Genomic DNA, 26,208 nt, shown 5'->3' on the forward strand with positions numbered 1-26,208 from the left:
GCCACGATGGAGTAGGAGACGTGGCCGTTGGGCCCTAGGTCAGGGTCAGAGGCGCTTACTTGAGTGATGGAGGCACCAGGAGGGTTGTTCTCTGCTACATGGACCACATAGGAAGCCCGTTCAAAAACTGGCATGTTGTCGTTTACATCACCGATGTGCAGCGTGATGCTCGAGCTGGAGGAGAGGGGTGGCTTGCCTTTGTCAGTGGCTGTGATGGTGATGTTATACCCAGGGGTCTGTTCGCGGTCTAGAACTCCATCTGTAACTAACTTATATGTGTTTCTTGAAGAAGTCAGTATTTTAAATGGAACATCGCCTTCTAATTTACAAATAACCTCTCCATTGTGTCCGGAATCCTTGTCTCGGATTTTGAGCAAAGCAATGTGTGTTCCTAGCTTGGTGTCCTCCATAATAAAATCCGGTAGAGATTGGAATATCACTTCTGGGGCATTGTCATTCATGTCTAGGACTTCTATCTCCACTGTACACTGGGCAATCATTCCTCCACCATCCTTTGCTTCCAAAACTATGGAATATTCTTTCACTTCCTCAAAATCTAATGTATTTAGAATAATAATTTCCCCAGTATTAGAATTCAGGTCAAACTGGGTAACCTGGCCTGCTTCAGTGAAAGAGAAAGTGATCTCAGCATTGACGCCGTCATCTTGGTCAGTGGCCATTACTCTAAGCACAGTGGTGCCTGGAAGCACGTTTTCTGGAAGCTGCACCCTGTATAGTTCTTGGCTGAACACTGGAGGGTTATCATTGGCATCAGTTACCAGGACTTGTATCTGTGCAGTACTGCTCAGGGGTGGATCCCCGAAGTCCAAGGCCGTCAAGGTCAAGTGGTAGGACTTCTGTTCTTCCCTGTCTAAAGGTGTCGTTAGTACCAGCTCAGGGTATTTACTGCCATCCAACTTCTCTTTAATCACAAGTGAGAAATGATCATCAGCACTAAGCTGGTAATTCTGTAGGGAATTGGTACCAATATCTGCATCATGGGCAGATCCTAAAATAAATCGTGCCCCGGACTTTGTGGACTCACTTATTTGTAGCTCAAAGGAATTTTGCGAGAATTTTGGCGTGTGGTCATTGACATCCTCGATCTCTACATTCACGTGATAAAAGTTCAATGGATTTTCAGCAACAACCTCAAATTCCAGAGCACAAGCTGACTTCTTCCCGCATATCTGCTCCCGGTCTAGCCTGCTGCTCACAAGTAACTCCCCGCTCTCCGCGCTCACAGTGAAGTAAGGCTTCTCCGAACTGACGCGCAGTTTTCGAGTTGGTAACTCGTGGACACTGAGTCTCAGGTCCTTGGCGAGATTCCCCACCACCGAGCCCTCGGGCATCTCCTCGGGAATCCTGTAGTGGATCTGCTCAGAGAGCGCCAGGCAGAACAAAGACAGCAGGAACGCAAAGAGCACTGGCCGCCTCTCAGCCCAGCCGCTCTTCCCAGCGCCGCTCCCCATCCCTCTTGCTCCCCTCCTTAGTTTGCTCACCGGCTTGGAGACGCCGGATTACAAATAATGTTGCAGTCTTCCGGAGCTCCCAACAGCTTTATTTTCGGGGTGAGGCTCAGGCAGGGTTTCTTCTCCAGAGGAGGAATCGGTGGAAAGACAATACTAGGGAGTCTTGACAGGGAAAGTGCTCTGCGGCTGCGCGACGGGATCGCCAGCCCCAAGCTCTCGACTTTGGCCAACAGCGGCGCCCAGAGTCCGCACTGTGAAACTGCAGCCCCTGCTGCTTCAGTTTAACCAGCTACCATAATTACTACCGTGTATCCAGCTGAAAAATCATTTTTAAAAGACGTAAGTATGGTTAATAACACGCTTCTCAGGTGGCTCAGCGGTAAAGAATCCACCTGTCATGCTGGAGGCGCGTTTGGCTCCTGAGTCGAGAAGATGCCCTGGGGAAGGAAATGGCAACCCATTCCGGTATTCTTGTCTGGGAAATCCCAAGAACAGAGGAATTCGTGGTGTCAAAAGAGCTGGACATGACTTAGCGACTGAGTACGCACGCATATTTGGTAATATTTAATTCGTACTATTAGAAGCGTCATCATCCCAACTTTCCAGGTTTTTAGGTCAATCGGTAGGTTTAATATATAAACTTCTATACGTTGACATAATTACTCCCCAACCTTCAAATCCGCACTAGTAATAGGATGATAACTATAACACAGATTTGGCTTAAAGGATCTCAAATCATAGCTGTTGTAAATACTTATTAATTAGCAATATATTGGATACGGTTTCATCTTTCTTTCCTTGTCACCTTTTTCCTTATTCTTCCTTACATTTTTTTTTGTATCTATTTCCATTTTTCTTCCCAGAGGGCAACAGTAATGGTGAAATTATGTCTTTCAAAATGCACAACTTATACTTCCCTCTCTCGTTCCAAAATAATTTTAGCAACTTCTTTATAGTAACATTGGGTTTTCAATTCTGATATCTCACTTAAAGAAATGATTATAGCCTTTCAGAAAAGAGCCTATCCTCTCCTTCCCATTGCATGATTATTTTCCTGGGTATAAAATTCAACTTGAGTCTCCAAAACTACCAGGGGAAAATTATATTTTGCTTTGCATCACAAACTCACTAAGCATGGTCTATTGTACTGAGGCACTTGTTCCCACCTCTGTACTTATCACATCCCATAATGACAGTTGAAGGAAACAGTCCCTAGAAAATGTATAATAGCTCTCTGACTTTAGTGATGATCTCTTCCCTTTGTTTAAAAGTATTTTTAATAATTAATAAATTCACTTGGAGGGTTCTTTTTCAAAATATCTGATAATCACATTTCTGCTCCACAGAATGTAACACTCTCCTCTCCCCCTAGTGACTGTACATCTGAATGTTACAGAATGTATGAAATGTACTTCCACAGGATTGCACAGATCTTTAGATGCAAACCACCACCTTGAAAAACATATGCTAGACATTATGCTAGAAAAAAATTGTTTGCTTAACACTCAAAAGGCCCCAATAAACAAGATTACCTTGTCATCAACTACTTCCTGATACTAGTCAACTGCTGTATTGAGTTTTACTAAAATGTTATGTAACAAGTGAAGATATAGTTAATTACAGATTAAATTGTCTCTGACTGAATTTTTCAAGACCCAATAAATAAAATTCACTACCGCTCTAGGATGAGTGTATGACATGGTTGTTTCATAAAGCCAGCATCCCAACTCCCCCACATACACACTTTGCGTGACTGCATCACTAAAACAGCACATCAAAATTTGGGTTAAAAACATGCAATGGCCTATTTCACAAATGTTACTTATAACACAACACTTTATTTGATATCTCATTTTATTGATTTTGGACAACGATCTTTAGTATGCCACTAGACTCCACATCTGTCACTGATAAAGATCTTAGTGAAGCCTGACACATAAATTTCATCCTTTAAGCATCAACAAAACTTCTACCAGAATCTGGCTTTAATAGGTGATTAAAGTTTAAATAGGTCAAGAGCAACTGAGATGTTTCAAGGCCACCAAAGAGACGTACATGGAAGTGGAAGCAGGGCACAGAAAAAAAAGCTTGCAGACTGAAAATTTCTTCAACAACCTTTTACAGATCTAATCTAAAGAGAATCCTGAGAAGGCTGAGGTGTACTTTTCTTGCTAACCTTGTGCAATAATTAACAATTAATAATTAACAATTCATTCTCATTTATAAAATACATGAATTAAGAACACCATGAAGAACATAAAGACAAGACATAAAAAATGTGATTATCCACTTATTCACAATCTTGTCCATATGCTTTCACTGTAAATATGGTACTAAAACACTCTGTCAATAAGTGTTCCATGTTAAAAAATCACCACTGAAATAAACAATCTTGCTTTATCACTTGAAAGTTTTAACTCCATCTTCAAATCATGTATTTCGCAAAACGATAACATTTACACAAAATATAATTTCTCGACGATATAAAGATCAATGAATGACTGAACTCACCTGAATACTTTGGGCTTCATCCTTACATTCACGAAAATCTATGGATGTTAACAAGGGATCCTTTTTCTCATAGCTCTCCTGGCTGATGAGTGTGTCTGCATAGTTGGGTTGCGGGAAGATCACATGACTCCTCCGAGAGTCTGCGGTGAGCGAGACCTCGTGCGAATAAGTCTGCAGGAAGGCCCGCACCCCATCCACGCCCACAAACTGAGAAGCCGGTACACTTCTGGGGACACCTCCCGAAGCTTGCAGCATGTGAGATCTGCGCCAATGCCTCAGTCTGAGTGCCAGTAGCACGATGACAAAGGCGAGGAAGACGCAGGACACCGCAGCCACAGCCACCACCAGGTACAGCGTGAGGCCTGAAGTGTCAGAGTCGTGCGGGACCTCCGGGCCGCCCAGGTCTGCCAGGACATCTGGGATGCTGTCGGCCACAGCCACCGTGAGTGTGACAGTGGCTGAGAGAGGGGGCTGCCCATGATCCTGGACGGCCACCACCAAGCTCTGCTTGAGCGCATCTCTGTCCAGCAGGGCCCGCGCTGTGCGCACCTCGCCCGTGTGCAGTCCCATCACAAAGAGCCCTGGTTCACTGGCCTTGAGCAGGCGGTAGGACAGCCAGGCGTTCTGTCCTGAGTCTCTGTCTACTGCCACCACCTTGGTGACCAGGTAGCCAGGCTCTGCAGAGCGGGGTGCCAGCTCCACACCGGTGGAACCGTCAGTGGGGGGAGCAGGGTATAGAATCTCAGGTGTGTTGTCATTCTGGTCCAGCACAAATATGCTCAGAGACACATTGCTGCTGAGTGGTGGGTCCCCACTGTCACTTGCAGTCACTCTCAACTGCAGGTCACGGAACTGCTCATAGTCGAAGGAGTGCAGGGCATAGAGGACACCAGTATCTGAGTTGATGGAGACGTAGGAGAACACAGATGGCCCCTGGAGAGTATCTTCAGATAGGGAGTATGTGACACGGGCGTTCTCGTTGCTGTCAGGGTCATGTGCAGTCACGGAGAAGATGGAGGTGCCTCTGGGGTTATTCTCAGGCACATAGACAAAGTACGAGGAGTGCAGGAAGGCAGGTGGGTTGTCGTTGGTGTCTGCCACGCTCATGGAGATGTGAGTTGTCGTGGACAAGGGTGGGCTTCCACCGTCTGTGGCTTTCAGCGTGATGTTATACGCAGAGAATTTTTCCCGGTCTAGGTTCTCTGCTGTCACCAATCTGTAATAGTTGTCTATAGATCTTTCTAATTTAAAAGGCAGATCTTCTGAAATAGTGCAGGTCACCTGGCCATTCTTCCCAGAATCTCTGTCTTGAAGGTAGAAAAGCGCTACTACTGTTCCAGGAGGAGTGTCTTCGGGGATTGAGCTGCTTACAGATGTTACAGTCACTTCTGGGGCATTGTCATTCACATCTAAAACTGTGATCAGTACTTTAGCCCTTGTTATACTACCAGGACCATCCTGAGCTTGAACTTCCATTTCATAGTAGCCAGATTCTTCATAATCTAGGCCATCTAGAGTTGATAATTCTCCTGTGTGAGAGTTCAGCTGGAATATCTGTAGAATTTTTGGAGTAATTTTCGGAAAAGAGTATGTCACTTCCCCGTTCACTCCCTCATCCAGATCTATAGCATTTATCGTCAGCAGTCTTGTGCCCACTGGCACGTTCTCAGGGACAGTTACTTGGTACTGGGGCAAAGAGAAGATTGGCGCATGATCATTCACGTCCACCGCTGTTACTTGGACACGAGCGGTTCCGGATCGTGGTGGGTCACCGCCATCAGTGGCGGTGAGGAGGAGGTGGTGAGTTGCCACTTCTTCCCGGTCCAGTACCTGCTCCAGCACTAATTCCGGATATTTAGTTCCATCCTCTCCGGTGTGCACAACCAGGGAGAAGTGGCGATTGGGGCTGAGGTGGTAGCTCTGGAGAGAGTTCGTGCCCACATCCGGATCCCTAGCCTCATTTAAAGGAAATCGCACCCCAGGAGCTGTATTCTCCATTATTTTCACATTCATTTCTTCCGTCAAGAATTTAGGAGCGTTGTCATTAATATCCATTATTTCCACTTCTATACGATAAAGATTCATTTTATCTTCCACCAGGATGTTAAAGTTCACCAGACACCGCGCGCTCTGGGCGCAGAGCTCCTCCCGATCTATCCTGCCCGCGGTGACCAAGCTGCCGCTTCGCGGATTCAGAGAGAAGAGCTGCGTCCTACCTCTGGAGACGATGCGGACCCCGCGCTCCGCCAGGTCCTTGGGCTCCAGTCCCAGATCCTTGGCGATATTACCGACAAAAGACCCTGTCTCTGTCTCCTCCGGCACGGAGTAGAGAATCTGTCCTGCCCAGACTTCGCTCTGGGTCCCCAGGAGGATGGAGAGCAGGATGAATGCTCTGTAGTCCTCGCCCCTCTGCCGAGCCGCCATTCTTGTCCTGCTGATCTTTAGACACTGGCCAATCTCCTGTTGTATTTCTGGATGTCAGGACCTCTGCGTGAAGCCCTGTGTATTCGGAAAAGAAGCCCAGAATCCAGTGGTATAGAGGCCTGAATTTAGTGCAGCTTGGAAGGCAGTTTATCTCAGTCTGGCGTTTCTTTGTGCTGTGAAAGCTCAGTGGTTCCGGCGGATCTTGTGAACCATTTTTCCCCTGATTGGTGAACAGCGGCGCTCAGAGTCCTTACTAAGTTACTGCACCATACTGAAGCAAAATAACTGATTTTTCAAAAAGTTGTTTTATCCTTTGAAATTCTTTTATTTCTTCAATTCATGCATCTCTGATATATCATTTAAAATAAATTTTAAGAAACTGTGACTTAATGTAACAATGTTCATGGATGGGTGTTTATTAATCCCAGATAACTTCTTTTAAATTCTCTGCTCTGCACTGCAACTTTGAAATGATTCTTAGACACTGCTTTACACTTCAGTTCACATATATAAAAATCAGTCATGCACATAAAACAAGTATGATTTATTTTTAAAAGGTGTGTAAAAGGTCTGTATATGTAAGATATTAAGTAGATACATTTATACCAGCATATTTAAATTAATTCAATAATACTGAACATATTTTATGTTCTAGACACAACTATGTAATAAGGCAGAGAACCCATTTTATCTTTAATACACAGAGGAGTAATGTAATAACTTTTTATTGAATGAAACCTTAGAGACTGTTTAGTTCAATTCCTTTATTTTAATAAATTTTAAAATGAGAGGGAATTACTTTATCCTTGACTATATAGTCACAGAACCAATGTAGAAATAGAAATACCCACACTCCTAGTCTCCTAAGAAGAAAAAAACGGAATCATCGTTGGCCTTGACTGATGCTATATGCTCAAAGAGTGCCAAGAGAAATAGATGAGAAGCCAAGCAGCTACAATTAGCTATAGAAGCAACTCATGTTGTAGAGAAGACAGAAATTTGCGGATTCTACTGGCTGTGGATTCATAAGCGTTGGTGTCACTGCTTCTTTTAATTATGCAATTTAAATAATCATCATACCCTCTACTTGAGAAAAGATGGGTCTCTGAACAACCTTTGAGCATACATGCTGGACTATCCTGAGCAGATCCTTAGAGGTACTCATTGCTCCACTGCTATTAATGAAGTAAAACTCAATTGTTGATGGATCCGAGGTTACTCTTTGCTGGCAGAAATAAAACACAGTTTCTTTCACATAGTTGCAGAAGAGAGTGGCCTGTTTTGAAATGAAGACCTGGTAAGAAATAGCCTTGTTTTATAAATTATTCTAAGCCCTGGGGAGTAGCTAGCAGCACCAGAAGGGAGAACTAGAAGTAATACTATAAAAATTTACCTCAGTTGGTGACAAGTTTGCAACTAAGTAATCTATTTCTGGTCTTTGATGGCATTACTACAAAATACAGGGAATACTTTGAATGAATGCCACTTTAATCTATCAAAATAATTCATATCATATTTGCTCTCACTATGTGGCTCAGATGGCATAGCATCTGTCTGCAGTGTGGGAGACCCCGGTTCAATCCCTGGGATGGGAAGATCCCCTGGAAAAGGAAATGGCAGCCCACTCCAGTACTCTTGCCTGGAAAATCTCATGGACGGGAGGAGACTGGTAGGCTACAGTCCATGGGGTCGAAAAGAGTGGGACACAACTGAGCAACTTCACTTTCACTTTCAAGTAGATAAAAGATCTTATTTTTTGTTCAAGGGAAACAATATGAGTATTTCAGATTAACTACATAAATAGGAATTTAAAACTATTTGTTCAGTAGCAATCTTTAATTTCTTGCTGGTGTAAGTATGTGGTCATTAAAGATCAAGAGTACTTGCAGACATTTTCAACCAAAACTTTCATATACAGATATCATGACTCCCAATGTCATGATTTTTTCCTACCTGATACTTCAAAATTTATAGCATCATTTCATATTCGTCTTTTATTCTACTATTTTTTAAAAGTCTTGATTAACCTAACACTTCTGGGTAACTTCTTTAGAGCTAAAATCTAGATAAAGGAGATAATCAAGTTTTTAAAGTTACTCTACAACATAAAATAAAATATTAAAAATCTCCACTCAACCACCTTTGGAAGGAATGATGCTAAAGCTGAAACTCCAGTACTTTGGCCACCTCATGCGAAGAGTTGACTCATTGAAAAGACTTTGCTGCTGGGAGGGATTGGGGGAAGGATAAGAAGGGGACGACCAAGGATGAGATGGCTGGATGGCATCAATGACTCGATGAACGCGAGTCTGAGTGAACTCTGGGAGTTGGTGATGGACAGGGGGGCTTGGCGTGCTGCGATTCATGGGGTCGCAAAGAGTTGGACATGACTGAGCGACTGAACTGAACTGAACTCAACTCAACCACCAAGGTGTTTAAATATAACATAAAATTACTGTATAAGATTGAAATAATGTTGTACTTTTAAAGGGAGTATGTTATTGGTTGAGTTGTTGGGAAGAATCATTTATTTACATTAAAAAATTTATGGAAAGTTTAGTTGTCTTCCCAGGCAGTAGTTATTTACTTTGCTCCTTTTTTTTCCCTTTAAATTATTTATTTTTAGCCGTGCTGGGTTCTAGCTTCAGTGAGCAGGGGCCACTCTCTAATTGCAGTGCATGGGCTTCTCATGTAGTGGATTCTCTTGTTTGGAGCACAGGCTCTAGGGCTTCATTGGTTGTGGAGCAACAGGCTTAGCTGCCTCAAAGCATGTGGGATCTTGTAGGACCAGGGATCCAACTCAGGTCCCTTGTGTTGGTAGATGGATTCTTAACCACTGCACCACCAAGGAAGTCCTCTCTTTTCTTTAAGCACCTTTTTTATATTGAAGAAACATTTGTTTGGGGTTCTGTGTAGGTATCCATCCCCAGGCAAAGATGCATATTTCTTCCAATGATCCTCTCAGAGATTTTACTCTTTCCCCTTTGATCTCCATTCCAAACATTTGATCAGAATTGGGTAATAAAGCAGCCCAATACTTTGGTGGACTTTTTTTTTCTGGTGCTTCCAAATCATTATATGCTCAAACTATCAGACTTCTTATCTTATTAATAATGACCTGTAGTATGTAAGTCAAAGGAGCCTCAGTCACAGCGTAGCAAATTCCATGATTGCCAGGATTTAAGACTTGGTCAGTTCATACGAACGAATGACTACTGTGAGAGTAGAATCTAATAGGTTTTCTGTCAGTGAGACATTTTATTTGATTAAATGAAATACTCACAGGTAATTCAGTTAAGAGAATAAAGAAAACTAGCCTCGTATCTCAGTTACTCAGCAGATAAGAAAATAAACCAGTCTACTAGCCATGAGACCGTTAGTGAGCTTTGCTTTTTAACAATGGATGTATAAGATTAGCTTAATCATCCACAGTTGGTAATATACTAAAATAACACATTCTCAGAGTACATCAAACAAATCTTAATATTTCTATAAAAGCCCACCTGACTCCCATGACCAATACCCAGGACTGTCATCTTTAAAATCATTTACCATTAAATTCTGATTAAACCACTAGAGAATCATATCACAAATGTCCAAAAAATTATATTTGAAATGTGTATGACTGTAATCTTTAGGTTAGTCATATACACTTGAAACCTTGAAATAAATAATTCTATAACAATTGCTGAAAGTAAACATTGATGTAGAAAAACATGCGTTAACTATCCTTAGCAGTTAACTTAAAGATAACAACTCAGTATTATCTTTCTTTATGAATACTGACAATTTCAGGTTACAAATGAGGTTCTCATTCATTTTCAAGGCATTTTCTGAATTGTCTATTTTACATGTGCATACCAAATCAAGATGCACAAGTGGCAAATCCATTGTATTATCAAATAATAGAACCCTAAACTCAGGATTGGAAAAGAGCTTGGCTACCTTGAAGTGCAACAACTCATCAACTTATATTATCTCCTGTATTCCATTAATCTCAGGACCATCAACTTATTTTTGAAAAGCACCAGTAACAGAATCTTCTAGCTCCTAAGGCAATTCATTTTCTGTTTAACAACTCAAAAAAAAAAAAAAAAAAAACTCAGAACTTTGCTGCTTTCTACTCATCAAGCCATAGTTTTATTCACACCTTTGCACTATGATGAATTGAGTAATCATTCTTTTAAATGACAACTCTTCCTTCCTTAAATATTTGAATAGAGTTCCCGTGTAACAAAAGCTTTATTTTATATGCGCTAAATGTGCTAAATCATTTAAATTCTTATTTGAATACTATTAATCCTTCACTCTCAGTCACTAGTCCTCTATTTTTAGAGATAGATCTTGTAAGTGGACACTACTTGCCACATCTAACAATTCACATTCATATTTAAATACTATTAAACACGCAGACTGCAAAAAAATCATTGTAGTAGGCATACAGCATCAGGTACTTATACTTATTTCTTAACAATCCAAAATTATAATAATGGTGATATAAACAAATGCTCACTGTACTACTTTATAGTTTGAATGTTTTTTTAATAAAATTATTTTCTTCTCCCAGAGTTTATGTGAGGTAGATAAGACAAGTCTTTTTAACTTAAATTTTAACTTGAAGGCTATAGATATTGCAATTGTCCTGAAAAGAATAACAGATAGTTCTAGGACTATTATTCAGGTTTTCATATATCAATTACTCTTATTTATTATAAAATCATTTTTGATTCCTAGTTAAGAGGGAAAATATCTCTCATAGATTCCATCATTTTAGAAAATACTTGCTTTACTTAACACTAGGAAGAAAAAAGATCTTCCTTATCAGATGCCATAATTCTGGGTTTTTCCACATTATAAAGCAAAGAATCTCAGATATGCCACATAATAGAAAAACAATAACTAAGAAGCAAGAGGAAAGCAACCCATGGCACAAAGAGCTTGCCAAGAGGAGAAAAGTTAAAGGAAATTCAGGACATACTTTATTAAGGTTTTGGGGGTGAAATTTGAGAAAACTAAGATTTAATAGACCTCTACTGATACAGAAGAAAAATCTTCTCAAAACTATGTAATTCACTGCAAAAGACTAAGAATATCAGGCACTGAACCGAGAGAATTTTAACTTTTACTGCTCAAATAAGAACAATAAAAACAAATAACCTCACCTGAACAGCGGAGTCTTGCTCTTTACAAAAATCTTCCTGAATCAAGAGAGGCTCGCTTTTCCCACAGCTCTCCTGGCTGATGAGCGTGTCTGCGTAGTTGGGCTGCGGGAAGATCACGTGACTCCCCCGAGAGTCCGCGGTGAGCGAGACCTCGTGCGAATAGGTCTGCAGGAAAGCCCGCACCCCGTCCACGCCCACAAACTGAGACGCCGGCACGCCAGCCAACCCGCTGCCGGAAGCCTGGAGCAGACGCGACAGGTGCCAGCGCCGCAGTCTGAGCGCCAGTAGCACGATGACAAAGGCGAGGAAGACGCAGGACACCGCAGCCACAGCCACCACCAGGTACAGCGTGAGGCCTGAAGCGTCAGAGTCGTGAGGGACCTCCAGGCTGCCCAGGTCCGCCAGGACATCTGGGATGCTGTCGGCCACAGCCAGCGTGAGCGTGACGGTGGCCGAGAGAGGGGGCTGGCCGTGGTCCTGGACTGCCACCACCAGGCTCTGCTTGAGCGCGTCTCTGTCCAGCAGGGCCCGCGCTGTGCGCACCTCGCCCGTGTGGAGCCCCACCGCGAAGAGTCCCGGCTCACTGGCCTTGAGTAGGCGGTAGGACAGCCAGGCATTCTGGCCTGAGTCTCTGTCTACTGCCACCACCTTGGTGACCAGGTAGCCTGGCTCTGCAGAGCGAGGTGCCAGCTCCACACCAGTAGAGCCATCAGTAGGGAGGATGGGGTACAGAATCTCAGGTGTGTTGTCATTCTGGTCCAGCACAAATATGCTCAGAGACACATTGCTGCTGAGTGGTGGGTCCCCGCTGTCACTTGCAATCACTCTCAACTCCAGGTCATGGAACTGTTCATAGTCAAAGGAGTGCAATGCATACAGGATGCCAGTGTCAGAGTTGATGGAGATGTAGGAGGACAGAGGTATCCCCTGGATGGTGTCTTCCGCTAAGGAATAGGTAACCTGGGCATTCTCACGATTGTCAGGATCATGTGCAGTTACTGAGAAAATGGAGGCACCTCTGGGATTGTTCTCAGGAATGTAGACAGAGTAGGAGGTATGGGGAAACGCAGGTGGGTTATCATTGATGTCTGCCACATTTAGAGAGATGAGCATTTCTGTAGATAGAGGTGGCATTCCTTTGTCGGTGGCTGTCACAGTGATGTTGTATGTGGATACCTGTTCTCTATCTAGAACTGTACTCGTCACTAGTCGATAATAATTGTCTACTGATTTTTCCAGTTCAAATGGCAAACTTCTTGAGATAGAACATGTTACCAGCCCATTCAGTCCAGAGTCTCGATCATATACTTGAAAAAGAATGATCACTGTGCCTGGTGGTGTACTTTCAGCAACTGATCTGCTTCCAGATGTAACTACCACTTCTGGTACATTGTCATTCACATCCAAGATAGTAATTAAGACTTTGGCTCTGTCTTGTAGACCTGGGCGATCCCGGGCTTCAATATCCAGCTCATAAAAGCTGGTATCTTCATAGTCTAGAATTGCAGAAGTTGATATCTCTCCAGTCAAAACATTCAGGCAGAAAGTCTTTGAGATTTTTTCTGTTATCCTCACTACAGAATATGTCACTTCCGCGTGGGCGCCTTCATCCTGGTCCGTGGCATTTACCGACAACACTGGCGTACCTACTGGTAGATTTTCAGGGACATTCACACGATACACAGGCTGAGTAAAGACTGGAGCGTTGTCATTTGCATCTAGGACAGTTACCAGGATTCGAGCCACACTGGAGCGGGCAGGGTCACCGCCATCCGTGGCAGTAAGGACCAGGCGGTGAATGGCCTGTTCCTCCCGGTCCAGCGCGCGCTCCAGCACCAGCTCTGGGTATTTGGGCCCATCAGCTTTACCCGGCGTTTCCACGGAGAAGTGACTGTTCTCGCTGAGCTTGAAGCCCTGGAGAGAGTTCACTCCCACATCCGGGTCATAGACCTCCATTAGTGGAAATCGAGAGGATAAGGCTGCGTTTTCGATAATTTTTACTTCCAATTCTTCCCTTAAGAATCGGGGTGAATTGTCATTAATGTCCACTATTTCCACTTCCACGGGAAAAAGATTCAATTTATCCTCAGCAAGGATGTTAAAATTCACCAGACACCGAGCCCTCTGAGCGCAGAGCTCCTCCCGGTCTATCCTGCCCGCGGTGACCAAGCTGCCGCTTCGCGAGTTCAGAGCAAAGAGCTGCATCCTACCTCTGGAGACGATGCGGACTCCGCGCTCTGCCAGCTCCTGGGGCTCCAGCCCGAGATCCCTGGCAATGTTGCCCACGAAGGAGCCTTTGTCCAGCTCCTCAGGAATGGAGTAATGGATCTGCCCGGCCCTGGCCTCCCGCAGCGTCCCCAGGAGTATGAAGAGCAGGATCAACCCGCTATAATGCCAGCGGCTTTGCAGAACCGCCATTACTGGTTCGTTCTGGACTTCCCTGGGATTATGAGCAGGGGAAACACGTTCGCATCAGTTTAGAGCGTCTCAGAATTGGCGGTCAAGGCTAGTAAACAAGCAGCGATCAGATGCGAATCGATTTAGGGAAGACTTTCTGCGCAGCGGCAGAGTTTTTCCTGTATAATCTGCTTTGTGCTTTGAGGCTATAACTCGAGTTCTCACTGCTTTCCTTACCCGGGTTGGTGAACAGCGACGCTTAGAGTCCTAACTTAATACTGCACCGTTCTGCAGAAACCATCAATACATAGGGCCTTATTTCTGCTAAATCTGCATAGATGACACTCAATATTTCTCTCCCCAAGAATGAAAAGCATTTGGAAGAATAAAATATCGTATTCTGAAAATTTAAATGTTCCTTGGAATGATGCTTATTTTTGTGACATCTCAGGGTCTTGGAGAACACAAATACTTTTACACTTTTCTGTAAATTTTGAACTCCACACTCCACCATCGTTTATATTTGTCTAATTTTCAATAAGGGCACCAACAACCACGAACATGTTTAGAACCAATCCACCACTACGTTACAGGAGTTGTCATTTTTAGATGCTATTACCTATTTTTATTAACATAGATTAAGAACTGCACTATTTAGCCAATATTTGTGTATACTTTAAAGAAAATGCAATGAAAGTGAAAATATATAGGCTACCGTGAAAAAGTATTCTTATATTTATATTATGTATAACACATAGTGTTTAGGACTGACTACACTGAATTTATGTAAACCACTTAATTGTCTAGATAGATGTAAATAACATCTTACAGTGAGAATGTATGATACTTGCATATTAAAAATGTTTCTGGACAGACTGTTTTAGAATTAATAGAAATTTCAAGAGTATTACTAAGTGACATTCTATGAAAGAACTATTGCAACACAGATAAGTGATCAAAGAATTTCTAAGACCCCTTCTCATCCCCATTCTATGCCCAGAAAAATCAATAAAACACCAAAAACTGCTAAAGTTAGCCTGCATACTTTTTAACTTGAAACCTAATGATATTTATGGGAGGAAAAGGTTTTGAAGTAACTCACCTGTTGCAAATTGACTGAATTAGAAGTCACTTGGGGATTGTCATTACTGGTACTTTCAAGACAAAAGGCTTCATTACATAGAAGGTCTTGTGGTGGAGCATTTTCAGGCTTTATATTGAGAAATTTAAACTCAGTCTTTGAGGAATGTGTGGCAGCACACAGATTGTAGGAATAAGGTAAAGTCCCTTCCCCATAGTTGGGGAGGACTCCAGGTCCAGTTTTGGAGCAAAAACTAGTTTGAAAGCAACTCCAAGTGGCAGGGTTGGAGGAGCGTCGCAAACTTAGGGCGACTGCCAGAATCACCGCCAGGAGGAAGAGCACCGAGATCAAGGCCAAGGCCACCACCAGGTAAAACTGCAGCTCAGCCTGGGGGTCAGGGGGTGCTGGGCGGTCACTGAGGTCCGGCAGCGCCTCCTGCAGGCTGTCGGCGAAAACCAGGAGCAGCGTGGCGGTGGCCGAGAGGGGCGGCTGTCCCCCATCGCGCACAGCGACCAGTAGGCGCTGGCGGGCCGCGTCCCTGTCGCCCAAGGCCCTCGCTGTGCGCACCTCGCCCGTGCGCAGCCCCACGCTGAACAGTCCGGGCTCGCTGGCCTGCAGCACGTGGTAGGACAGCCAGGCGTTGTGTCCAGAGTCTGCGTCCACCGCCACCACCTTGGTGACCAGGTAGCCGGGCTGCGCGGCGCGCGGCACCGTGTCGAAGAGCGCCGAGCCGTCGGGCCCCAGCGCCGGGTACAGCACCCTGGGCGCGTTGTCGTTGCGGTCGCCCACCAGCACGCGCAGGCTCACGTTGGAGCTGAGCGCGGGCGAGCCGTGGTCGCGGGCCTGCAGCGTCAGCTCGAAGGCGCGCAGCTGCTCGTGGTCGAAGGCGCGCTGCGCGAACACCACTCCGCTCTGCGGGTTCACGGACACGTAGGACGACAGCGAGCGTGGCTCCAGGTCGCTGGCCACGATGGAGTAGGAGACCTGGCCGTTGGGCCCCAAATCAGGATCCGAAGCGTTAACTTGGGCGATGGAAGTGCCAGGTGGGTTGTTTTCTGGCACGTGGACGACGTAGGAGGCCTGGTGGAAAACCGGAGGGTTGTCGTTGACGTCGGCGACTTTCAAGGTGACACTTCTTTTAGAGGAAAGGGGCGGCTTGCCTTTGTCCGTAGCTGTGATAGTGACATTGTATTCTGGAGTCTTCTCTCGATCTAGGACTCTTTCAGTCACCAGCTTGTATGTGTTTTTTGTATCTTGAACTATTTTAAATGGGAAATTTCCTTTTATTTGGCATAAGACTTCCCCATTAAATCCAGAATCTAGGTCATGTGTTTTGATCAAAGCAACAACAGTCCCAAGCTCAGTGTTTTCTTTTATATATTTAGATTCAGAATCCAGGGTTATCTCAGGAACATTGTCATTTTCATCCAAAATATCTATTTGTATTTTGCAGTGGGCAGTGTGATGTCCACCATCCTTTGCTTCCACCCCAATTGTGTAGCTCTCTCTCTCTTCAAAGTCCAGTCCTCCAACGGTGGTGAGTTCCCCTGTTTTACTGTCCAGCTTGAATAGTTGTCTTACTGCCTTGTCAACGTTAATAAAAGTGTAGGCGATCTCGGCATTGATGCCCTCATCCAAGTCAGTGGCCATCACTCTTAGCACAGAGGAACCCAGGGGTAGCTTCTCTGGAACACTGACCCTGTACACGTCCTGGGTGAACACTGGGGGGTTATCATTTGCATCTGCCACGACTACCCTGTTCTGGGTAGTGCAGCTTCTGGCTGGCTCACCGCCATCCACAGCCATGAGGACCAGGTGGTGGCAGGACTGCTCTTCTCTGTCCAGGGGAGCCTTCACTACCAGTTCCGGGTATCTACTGCCATCTGGGTTCTCCTTCTGGATCAAAGAGAAATGGGGATCAAGGCTGAGGTAGTACTGCTGCAGGGAATTGACACCTACATCTGAATCTTGTGCAGATTCCAGGGCAAAGGTGGCTCCAGTTGGGGTCAGTTCACTGATTTCCAGCTCAGTGACATTTTGGCTAAAGGTCGGTGGGTTGTCGTTGACATCCTGAATCTCCACGGTTATATGAAAAAAGTTCAAAGGCTTTTCAGCGACCATTTCGAATTCCAGAACACACATTGATCTCCTGCCACAAACCTGCTCTCGGTCTATACGGTCGCTCACAAGTAAGTCTCCGTTATCGGTGTTCACTGTGAAGAATTTCTTCTCTGCACTAACCCGCAGGTTCCGAGTAGGCAAATCTCGCAGGCCAAGCCCCAGATCCTTGGCGAGGTTCCCCACCAGCGAGCCCCTGGCCAGCTCCTCTGGAATAGTGTACCGGATTTGCTCTGAAAACGCCGGGCTAAACAAAGACAGCAGGAAGAGAAACAGCATTCGCCTCCGTCCAGCCTGGAGCTTCGGTCCCAAGAGGTTTCCCATCCCAACCTCCGCGCCTTTGCCTTTCTGATTCAGAAGAGCTGTGACCGCTAAATTATCCCAAGGATTTCGGAGCAGGAGAGACTCTTTGACAGGTCTTGACAGACCGATTCTCGCATAGATATTTTCGCCGCAGAAAAGCTGAAAGTGCACAGATCTCGCGATTTCGCGGTCCACAGGCGATTCCTTTGCGTCAGGAGGAGCCGATACTTTTTATTCAGCACTAGGCAACAGCGGCACCCCGCGACTCGGCTGCAGAACTGCGTTAGTGATTACTAAATCAGCTCCAAATACAGAGCAGGCTAGAAGACAGGTCCATTGTGTCCTGATATAGATACTCATTTGTTCCATGCTATAAGGATTTTAGCATTTCAAATATTTACTATATCTTCTTTCTCGCTATAATTTCTTCGAACTTGAACTTTATGCCTCCAAATCAGGTGATTTTTATTCCTCAAAGCCAGAGGTGTCTTGCTGAAGATGTTTATTGGCATCATTGTGCTTTTAGTTTCCATTTCATACAGTGGCCATAATAACATCTTTCCTGTGTGCCTTAGTAAAATTGAGGACCAAATAAAATAATATCTGGAAAGTGACACAAATGAAAGTGGTAGCAGAAAGTATAATATGAAAATTCATGAAATACCTTGCTATGTATTGTTATTTCACTCTTTCTTTCTAACTTATAAAAGTTATAAATCTCACAGCTTTTAGTTTTATCCCATTATAAAGATAGATGTTATAATCTTCTCCAAATAATTGATGGATAGCAAGGAGATTGGTTGTCCTTATAAAACAGAAGTATGGTAAGAAGCAAGAAACTCTCTTTTCTTTAGTTTCCAAGTCTATTTTTATTAAATGACCATGATTTTAAAACTATTTCACTAAGCTTATTTTTTTCCACACTATGTTACCATTGTCTTTAATTGTACTGTTTCTTCTTATGTAGCTCAGCAATGGTGAATTATTTGGATTTTGGAAGTGAAGTATGAATTCTCATAAAGATATATTCCAGAGAAAGTGATCTAGGTAGTCCACTTTTTCTTGGTCACCTTTTAACTATCTGATTATCTCAACTCTTTGTTATAGACACTCTTCCATATCAATAAGCACTCCAATTTCCATAGGTGTCTTAGAATAGTAATTCAGAAATAGTTTTTTAACCACACAATACATTATCATTATAAAGCTTGAAGATGTATAACAATATAGAACTCATCTTATAGTGGAAAAGCTCATTTGTCCAGGATTCGAAACAGAAATTCACTGGTATCTCTATACGAACATAAAATAACAAGACTTTGCTTCAAAATATGACTGAGCAAGTGCCCCCCCCTTTTTTTTTACCACTGTATGAACACTTCAGTTAGTACAGGAAAGTTTTTTTCACAACAGATATGAAACTGAAGATTCAAATATTTAAGAGTATAGAGTATACATAGTATACACACTCACAGTGTGTAGATCAAACATTTTATTATGTAAAGGCTATTGTAGTTTATAGAGATATAGAAAATATTTTTTCCCATTGCATGAAAAAGAACCTAGAGCATATACCCAAATCTATACAGTATTCTTTTACTTCAAAAATAATGGAAAGTGAGTTTTCATGCATGAGTGAATGACATCTGTACCTATCACAGAGATTCTCTTGCTACTCTTTGGATGAATTCACTCTTCAGTGAGTCTGCACACTGTATGCAGTGAGGTCAAAATTACCCATATATAATTAGATTCCCTTCTTATAAATATTAAAAAAGAAAAATCAAGTGGTCCCACATTCCCAAATGCATGAAAACCCTTTCATGTTATTAAGTAATGTAACCTATGGGTCTGTTAATAATGTTTTATTCCCATTTTCCCTGTTTATTCATAATTTGCAGCTGATGTTCAAGTTGTTGAAAGTACAGAATTTAAAAGATTTAAAAATCTTTTTTAAAAAAGAATCTAAAAATCATCTCCAGCAAACCATATGCAAAAATGAGTAGAGCACACAATTCTTCCATTATATAAGACATATTCATGAAATTTGAGACACACAGACCAGTAAGTGGTGTTTCATCAGAAAAATCTCATAGTTTAAGATGAGTACATCCCTGAGAAATAATTTTTTAAACTCCAAGTCTTTTTAAAGTTGTGTCAGTGAAGATTTAATTAACTATTAAGTTAGGAAGAAAAAAAAAAGGGAATTTCATTCAAACCAAACTGAGGATTATAACCAAGGAAGCAGCTTCTCAGAAAGTTCTGAGAACTGCTCCACCTGTTAGAAGTTGAAGTTACAGTAATATACATTTTTTGAGACAAAGGATCATATATAAAAATAATGTACTGATATTTTGTCTAAAGTTCACCAAGAATCCATGGTCCAGGTAAGCAGTACAAAGCAAGCAGAAAGTCACTGTGACCCCCTACAGAGCTGGGAAAGAGCACTATTCTTTTAAGAAGTTACACAGATAGCAACAGAAGAAAAAAAATATTGATTTTTACAGTCAGGCAGGCATTCCCATCTCTGAGGAGCTCTGGTTAGCCTGTAATGCAGATATACGCTGCACATTAGGGAGGGAGGAGGATAAAACAAAGACAGAGGATTTTATCTTTAATTTCTCTTGTCCTGTCTTATTTTATTTCATCATTTGAATTTTATTCCATTAATTGACTTTCCAAATACAGATCTTAAACTCTTGTAATAAAGCGGAACTGTACCTGCACTTGCAGAAATGCAAACATTTATGTCCATATTGATACTGCAAAGTGGAGGGGTTGTGTGTAACCAGAAGATGCCAAGTGTATGGTATATTTGTATTTAATGACTGTATCTAATTATTTGGAGATTTTAAGCCGCATCACAGAATTTATTCTAAACCACAATTCAAAGGCTCCATCTTATTGAATTATTCTCTCAACAAATGCATGTCCAACTATTACATAATTTAACCCAAGCTTTCCAGATTTTAGCATGCCACAGATATTATCATCACTATAAATTTAATCTGTCTTTCTGATATTCACCATGTTTTCTATATTCTTCCACTGATTTATGCAAATTATTATTATTACTAAATTGCAGGTACTAAAATACCAATGCTGTGGAATACTTTTTCCAAACATATGTACTATGATGTTTAGGCAAATATTCAAAAGAGAACATTACATCTAACAATTTGGACTAATCAAACAACTATTAACAAACAGTTCTGGTATAAGAAAGTCTTTGGATAAAATGATTATGTATAGCCACTTAAAAAAAAATAATCCTTCCTTCACTTAAGTATCTGGAGATCAGCTAGAGTTTCTAAAATACCCACATATTCTAGAAAGAAACATTAAACTCAAAGTATAATTAGAAAACAAGTGGAGAAAACATCAATTATCAAATTAAATCAAGTTCATCAGTAAATAATGCAAATAAATAATGATTCACTACATAATCAAGCGATTTTGAATGTGGGAGAAAAATGATGAAAACAAATGAAAACGCTCCAAGCATCCCTACTGAAAAAGAAAACTCACCTGAAGAACTTCTAGCTCTCTTTCCTTTGAGTTTATCTTCTTAGGTATCAGGAGAGGCTCGCTTTTCTCACAGCTCTCCTGGCTGATGAGTGTGTCTGCGTAGTTGGGCTGTGGGAAGATCACGTGACTCCCCCGAGAGTCCGCGGTGAGCGAGACCTCTTGCGAATAGGTCTGCAGGAAAGCCCGCACCCCGTCCACGCCCACAAAGTGAGAGGCGGGCAAGCCTGCCAACCCGATGCCTGAAGCCTGCAGGGCACGCGACGTGTACCAGCGCCGCAGTCTGAGAGTCAGCAGTGCGATGACAAAGGCAAGGAAGACGCAGGAGACCGAGGCCACAGCCACCACCAGGTACAAAGTGAGACCTGAGTCGTCAGGGTCAGTGGAGGGTTCGAGGCTGCCCAAGTCGGCCAGCACATCTGGGATGCTGTCAGCCACAGCCACCGTGAGCGTGACTGTGGCAGAAAGAGGAGGCTGGCCGTGATCCTGGACCACCACCACCAGGCTCTGCTTGATTGCATCTCTGTCCAGCAGCGCCCGCGCTATGCGCAACTCGCCCGTGTGCAGCCCCACTGTGAAGAGTCCTGGCTCGCTGGCCTTGAACAGGCGGTAGGACAGCCAGGCGTTCTGTCCTGAGTCTCTGTCCACTGCCACCACCTTGGTGACCAGGTAGCCAGGCTCTGCAGAGCGAGGTGCCAGCTCCACACCCGTGGAGCCATCGATGGGGAAGGCAGGATACAAGATTTCAGGTGCATTGTCGTTCTGGTCCAGGATGAACAGGCTCAGGGACACATTGCTGGTGAGTGGAGGGTCTCCATTGTCACTGGCTGTCACCCACAGTTGCAGTTCTCTAACCTGCTCATAGTCAAAAGACCTCAGTGCATACAGGGCTCCCGTGTCAGAGTTGATGGACACATAGGATGACAGAGGCGTCCCCTCAAATTTGTCCTCAGCCAAAGCATAAGTGACCTGGGCGTTGTTGCCGCTGTCGGGATCGTGGGCATTTACAGAGAAGATCGAGATGCCTCTGGGGTTGTTTTCTGGGATGTAGGTGTAGTATGAGGTGTGAGGGAAAATGGGAGGGTTGTCGTTGATGTCTGCCACTTTCAGGAAGATGTGGTTTTCTGTAGACAGTGGTGGATTTCCACAGTCAGTGACAGTTACTGTGATGTTGTAATCTGAGATCTCTTCTCTGTCCAGGGCTCTAGTCGTCAATAAGTGATAGTAATTATCAACTGACTTTTCCAGTTTAAAGGGCAAGTTCTTGGGAATAGAACACACAATCTCGCCATTCTCTCCAGAATCACCATCATGTACGCTAAACAGCGCAATTATGGTTCCTGGAAGACAGTCTTCAGAGACGGTACTGGACAGAGAGGTGAGGAGTACTTCAGGCGCATTGTCATTCACGTCCTGTACTGTGATTAGTACTTTAGCGCTGGCAAGAAGAGCACCTCCATCCTGAGCTACCACTTCGATGTCATAGAATCTGGATTCTTCATAATCCAGTGGTTGCACAGTTGAGATTTCACCCAAGTTGGAATCAAGTTGGAAAGTCTCTGAAATTTTGTCTTCTTCATTGCGAAAAGAGTATGTCAATTTCCCATTTATCCCCTCATCTGGATCCGTAGCAGTTAGTGTGAGCAGCTGAGTGCCAACAGCTATATTCTCTGGAACACTCACTCTGTACTCCGATTGGGTGAACAGAGGAGCATTATCGTTTGCATCGAGGACCATCACGTGGATGTGCGTGGTACCAGAGAGTATGGGGTCTCCGCCATCTAAAGCTGTGAGTAGGAGATCGTGAACAGCTACTTTCTCGCGATCCAAGGGCTGTTCCAGTACCAGCTCTGGATACCTCTGTCCATCTCTTCCGCTTTTCTCATCCAAAGAGAAGTGTATATTGGAGCTGAGCTGATACCTCTGGAGGGAGTTCACACCCACATCCGCATCTCGAGCGAAGGGAAGTACTAATGGTGTTCCCACCGCCGCATTTTCATTGACTTTTACTTTTACTTCCTCATCCCGGAAACGCGGGAAGTTATCATTAATATCGGTTATTTCTACTTCTACCCCATACATTTTCATTTTATTCTCAACCAAGATGTTAAAACTCACTAGACACCGCGCGCTCTGAGCGCAGAGCTCCTCCCGGTCTATCCTGTCTGCAGTGACTAAGCTGCCGCTTCGCGGGTTCAGAGCAAAGAGCTGCGTCCTACCTCTGGAGACGATGCGGATTCCGTGCTCCGCCAGCTCCCGGGGCTCCAGCCCGAGATCCTTGGCGATGTTACCCACGAAGGAGCCTTTGTCCAGCTCCTCTGGTACCGAGTAGCGGATGTGCCCGGCCCCAGCTTCCCACAGCGTCCCCAGGAGCATGAAGAGCAGGAACGGCTCACTGCAGCCCCAACCCCTCAGTGGATCCGCCATTGCCTCTCTCAGACCAGATTTCTCTTAGTCCTGGTTCCAGCCTGCTGTTTCCTTATTTCTCTAAAGCCAACAGGAACAATTCCCTTATGAGAATAGGGGCGCAGGACGGCGACTTTTCCCAGGAGCTTCTCTGATCCGCGCGTGTTTTGTGCGGAAGGAGCAGAGTCTGATCGCATCAGCGGCAGCTTCTTTCCCACTTGGTGAACAGCGACGCTCAGAGTTCTAACTAGTTACTACACCAATTCTGTTTTCATGTCAAAAATGTTTAATTATATTTCATTTCTAATAATTTTCTGTATCCTTAATAGATTACATGACATTGTTTATATCAAAATAAGATTCAATTCTGAAATAACAAAAGACTTCTACAAGATTAATTCTGAGATTAATATAATTATTGATTCTTCTTCACTTTAAAAAAATTCTTATTCATTCATTCTTTGAGGAGAGAATTAAGTGATTAGAGGGTGTTCCCATTGTTCAAATGGGGCACGCTTCTTCTTATTTGGTTTATGGCAGAAACTGATGAGCCATGCACATCATATAGATTGGAGAGGGACCAGGCATAGATTTTGGTTTGGAGTGAGGGGTGGCTTGGAGATCAGGCAGAACTGGTTCTCCCCCCTCTGCCTGTGAGACAGTCACCTGGAGAGTCACTGGAGAGCTTGTTACAAAGGAAATGCTGGTGCCCCCAGAACTGCTGATTCAGTTAGTCTGGAGTCAGGCCTGAGAATTGGCACTTTTACTATTTAAAAAATTTCTATTTGGAGGATAATTGTTTTACAATGTTGTGTTAGTTTCTAAATACAACATGAATCAGCCGTAAGTATACATATATCCTCTCCCTCTTTTTTTTAACTTCTTTAGAAAGTTTTCTTTAATGTGCCATGGAGCCTATGCCCTTTATTCACTTACTTATATTGAGCCCATCTAATTAGGACATCAGAAGTTTTTGTAGGCTTTAAGATCTCATTTTTAATTAGGATATGTTTATGAAAATATGCCCATTTGTACATAAGAACACCAAGAAAACAATCCTAGCTCTCAATAGACCTTTGAAAAAAGGCCCACTGTATTATGCAAATTGTATTAGTTGTCATATGCAGAGGAAATAAAGGGTTTTAAGGTTTTTTTGCTTTTTGTTACTTCTTAAGTCTTTGAGAAAGTTTCAAGATTTTCACACTAAGTACATGGCAGCTACACTATATCACACTGAGAGTTTGAGTTGAATTAACTATGCATTATTTATATTTTCTAATTACTATGTCTAAATTGGAGTTAGATGTTTTACAGTTACAGACACTTGGGGAAAATCAGTATAGTGATTGTGGCTGAAAAGGATTTAGTTCATCACCCAAACAGAAAAACAAGTCCAGATACTTATCAATGAGCAGGCAGTAAGTGGCCTTTTATTAAGACAGATATTTAATGTTATCATCTTTATATGGTAGCAAAAAAGAAATATGTCATTACTAATAAGAAAGGCGATTTCAGAGTCCATTAAGTGAGAGAAGAAATTTTTACTTAAAGACACCTCACAGGAAAATGAAGAAAATAAAAGTATTTTACATTTATATCTAGAAAATTTAAAAAATGAAGTTTTAAGTAAACAGTGTGAAAAAAGGTCACAAAAATTTTCTCAATGTATGATTTTTCAAAAGCAATTTGTTACTGTACATGACAGAGAAAACATTTCTCCCATTTATTAAACACATTCTTATTAGCAGACACTGTATACCTCAAACTTTGCATGACCTTTTAAAATAGATCTGGGATCCCAAGACATTTAGCTTGTAAAGATGCTTAGAGTGCTGGTGTTCATGTCAGTCCTACCTATGCTCTGCTGTTGACTGGCCATATCATTGAGTACAATTCTTCTTTCTTTGGTTCTCAGTTTCCCAAACTAGTGAGATTGGGAGATCTCTTTACTGTTAAGTACTATAATTCTAAGAAGAAGCATAGCTAAAATGATAAAACTAATATAAAGACTCTGAAGGAGAAACAAATAGCTTAAGGTCTCAACAGTTATAAACTTTCAGAAGAAATGAATGTAAAGATGAGGAAGAAAATTAAGTATCTTATGTAGAAAGGTTTGTAACTATGGGTAAATAAGGGGCTTCCCAGGTGGCTCAGTGGTAAAGAATCTGCCTGCCAATGTAGGAGATGCAAGAGGTGTGAGTCCGATCCCAGGATCCGGAAGATCTCCTGGAGAAGGAAATCGTAACCTACTCCAGTATTCCAGGATAATCCCAAGGACAGAAGAACATGGCGGTCTATGTCCACAGGATGGTAAAGAGTTAGACACGACTGAGCAACTGAGCACCCACACGGATAAATAAATCGCACCCATAAGATGGGTAACCTATGTCAAAGATTTGCTTAAATAAGACTAAGATATTTAGGCAAAAGAACCTTAAATTCTACCTACAAAACAATGAAATATGAATTGAAGACTTCTACTCCACTCAGGTGATTTGTTAAGAAACACTGAAACCACAAAATAAGTGAATTGAATTAAAACTCACCTTTAAAATAGTATCCGAGACAAATGGGACTCCAGCATCTCCATGATTAGTACTTGGTACCCAAGACGTATCTTCGCAGAGGAGATCTTGAGGGGGAACCACTTCTGGGGTAATACTGAGAAAATTAAATTCCGTCTTAGCTGATTGAGAGGCAACGCACAGATTGTAGGAATAGGGCAACGTTCCCTCAGTGTAGTGGGGGAGAACCCCAGGTGTAGACTTGACACAGAGACCAGGCTTAAAGCAGCCCCAAGCAGCAGGGC

The 26,208-nt window shown here is 43.0% G+C and overlaps 4 protein-coding genes across 7 annotated transcripts in view; all 4 read right to left on the reverse strand.

Annotated features, from left to right (window-relative positions):
* LOC120863273 (protocadherin gamma-B4-like) overlaps nt 1-1,878 on the reverse strand; it is a 39,149-nt gene extending 37,271 nt beyond the window's left edge. The window contains exon 1 of the mRNA XM_040239399.1: nt 3-1,878. Within this exon, the coding sequence (XP_040095333.1) occupies nt 3-1,472 (1,470 nt within the window). The 5' untranslated portion in view covers nt 1,473-1,878. The remainder of the gene's footprint in view (nt 1-2) is intronic.
* Nucleotides 1-26,208, reverse strand: part of LOC120863539 (protocadherin gamma-C4) — a 171,054-nt gene that overhangs the window by 122,801 nt on the left and 22,045 nt on the right. The window contains exon 1 of one of the 4 annotated variants that reach the window (XM_040239874.1): nt 20,997-25,887. The exons of 1 other annotated variant lie outside the window; for it this stretch is intronic. In XM_040239874.1, the coding sequence (XP_040095808.1) occupies nt 20,997-23,420 (2,424 nt within the window). In that variant the 5' untranslated portion in view covers nt 23,421-25,887. Of the gene's footprint in view, nt 1-3,983; nt 7,950-11,569; nt 14,127-20,996; nt 25,888-26,208 lie in introns of those variants that run through there. 2 more of the 4 variants (XM_040239876.1, XM_040239873.1) reach the window with 2 other exon arrangements.
* LOC120863540 (protocadherin gamma-B3-like) lies at nt 15,007-20,955 on the reverse strand. Its single transcript, XM_040239879.1, has one exon. The coding sequence runs from the start codon at nt 17,487-17,489 to the stop codon at nt 15,027-15,029; it is 2,463 nt and encodes an 820-aa protein (XP_040095813.1). The 5' UTR covers nt 17,490-20,955; the 3' UTR covers nt 15,007-15,026.
* The window catches only part of LOC120863274 (protocadherin gamma-A3-like), a 19,546-nt gene continuing 16,766 nt past the window's right edge, over nt 23,429-26,208 (reverse strand). Inside the window, exons 2-3 of the mRNA XM_040239400.1 lie at nt 25,254-25,323; nt 23,429-23,616 (exon numbers count right to left, since the gene is read on the reverse strand). Coding sequence (XP_040095334.1) covers nt 23,429-23,616; nt 25,254-25,323 — 258 coding nt within the window. The remainder of the gene's footprint in view (nt 23,617-25,253; nt 25,324-26,208) is intronic.

Source organism: Oryx dammah, unplaced genomic scaffold (genome assembly GCF_014754425.2).
Source record: "Oryx dammah isolate SB20612 unplaced genomic scaffold, SCBI_Odam_1.1 HiC_scaffold_5, whole genome shotgun sequence".
Classification (NCBI taxonomy): domain Eukaryota; kingdom Metazoa; phylum Chordata; class Mammalia; order Artiodactyla; family Bovidae; genus Oryx; species Oryx dammah.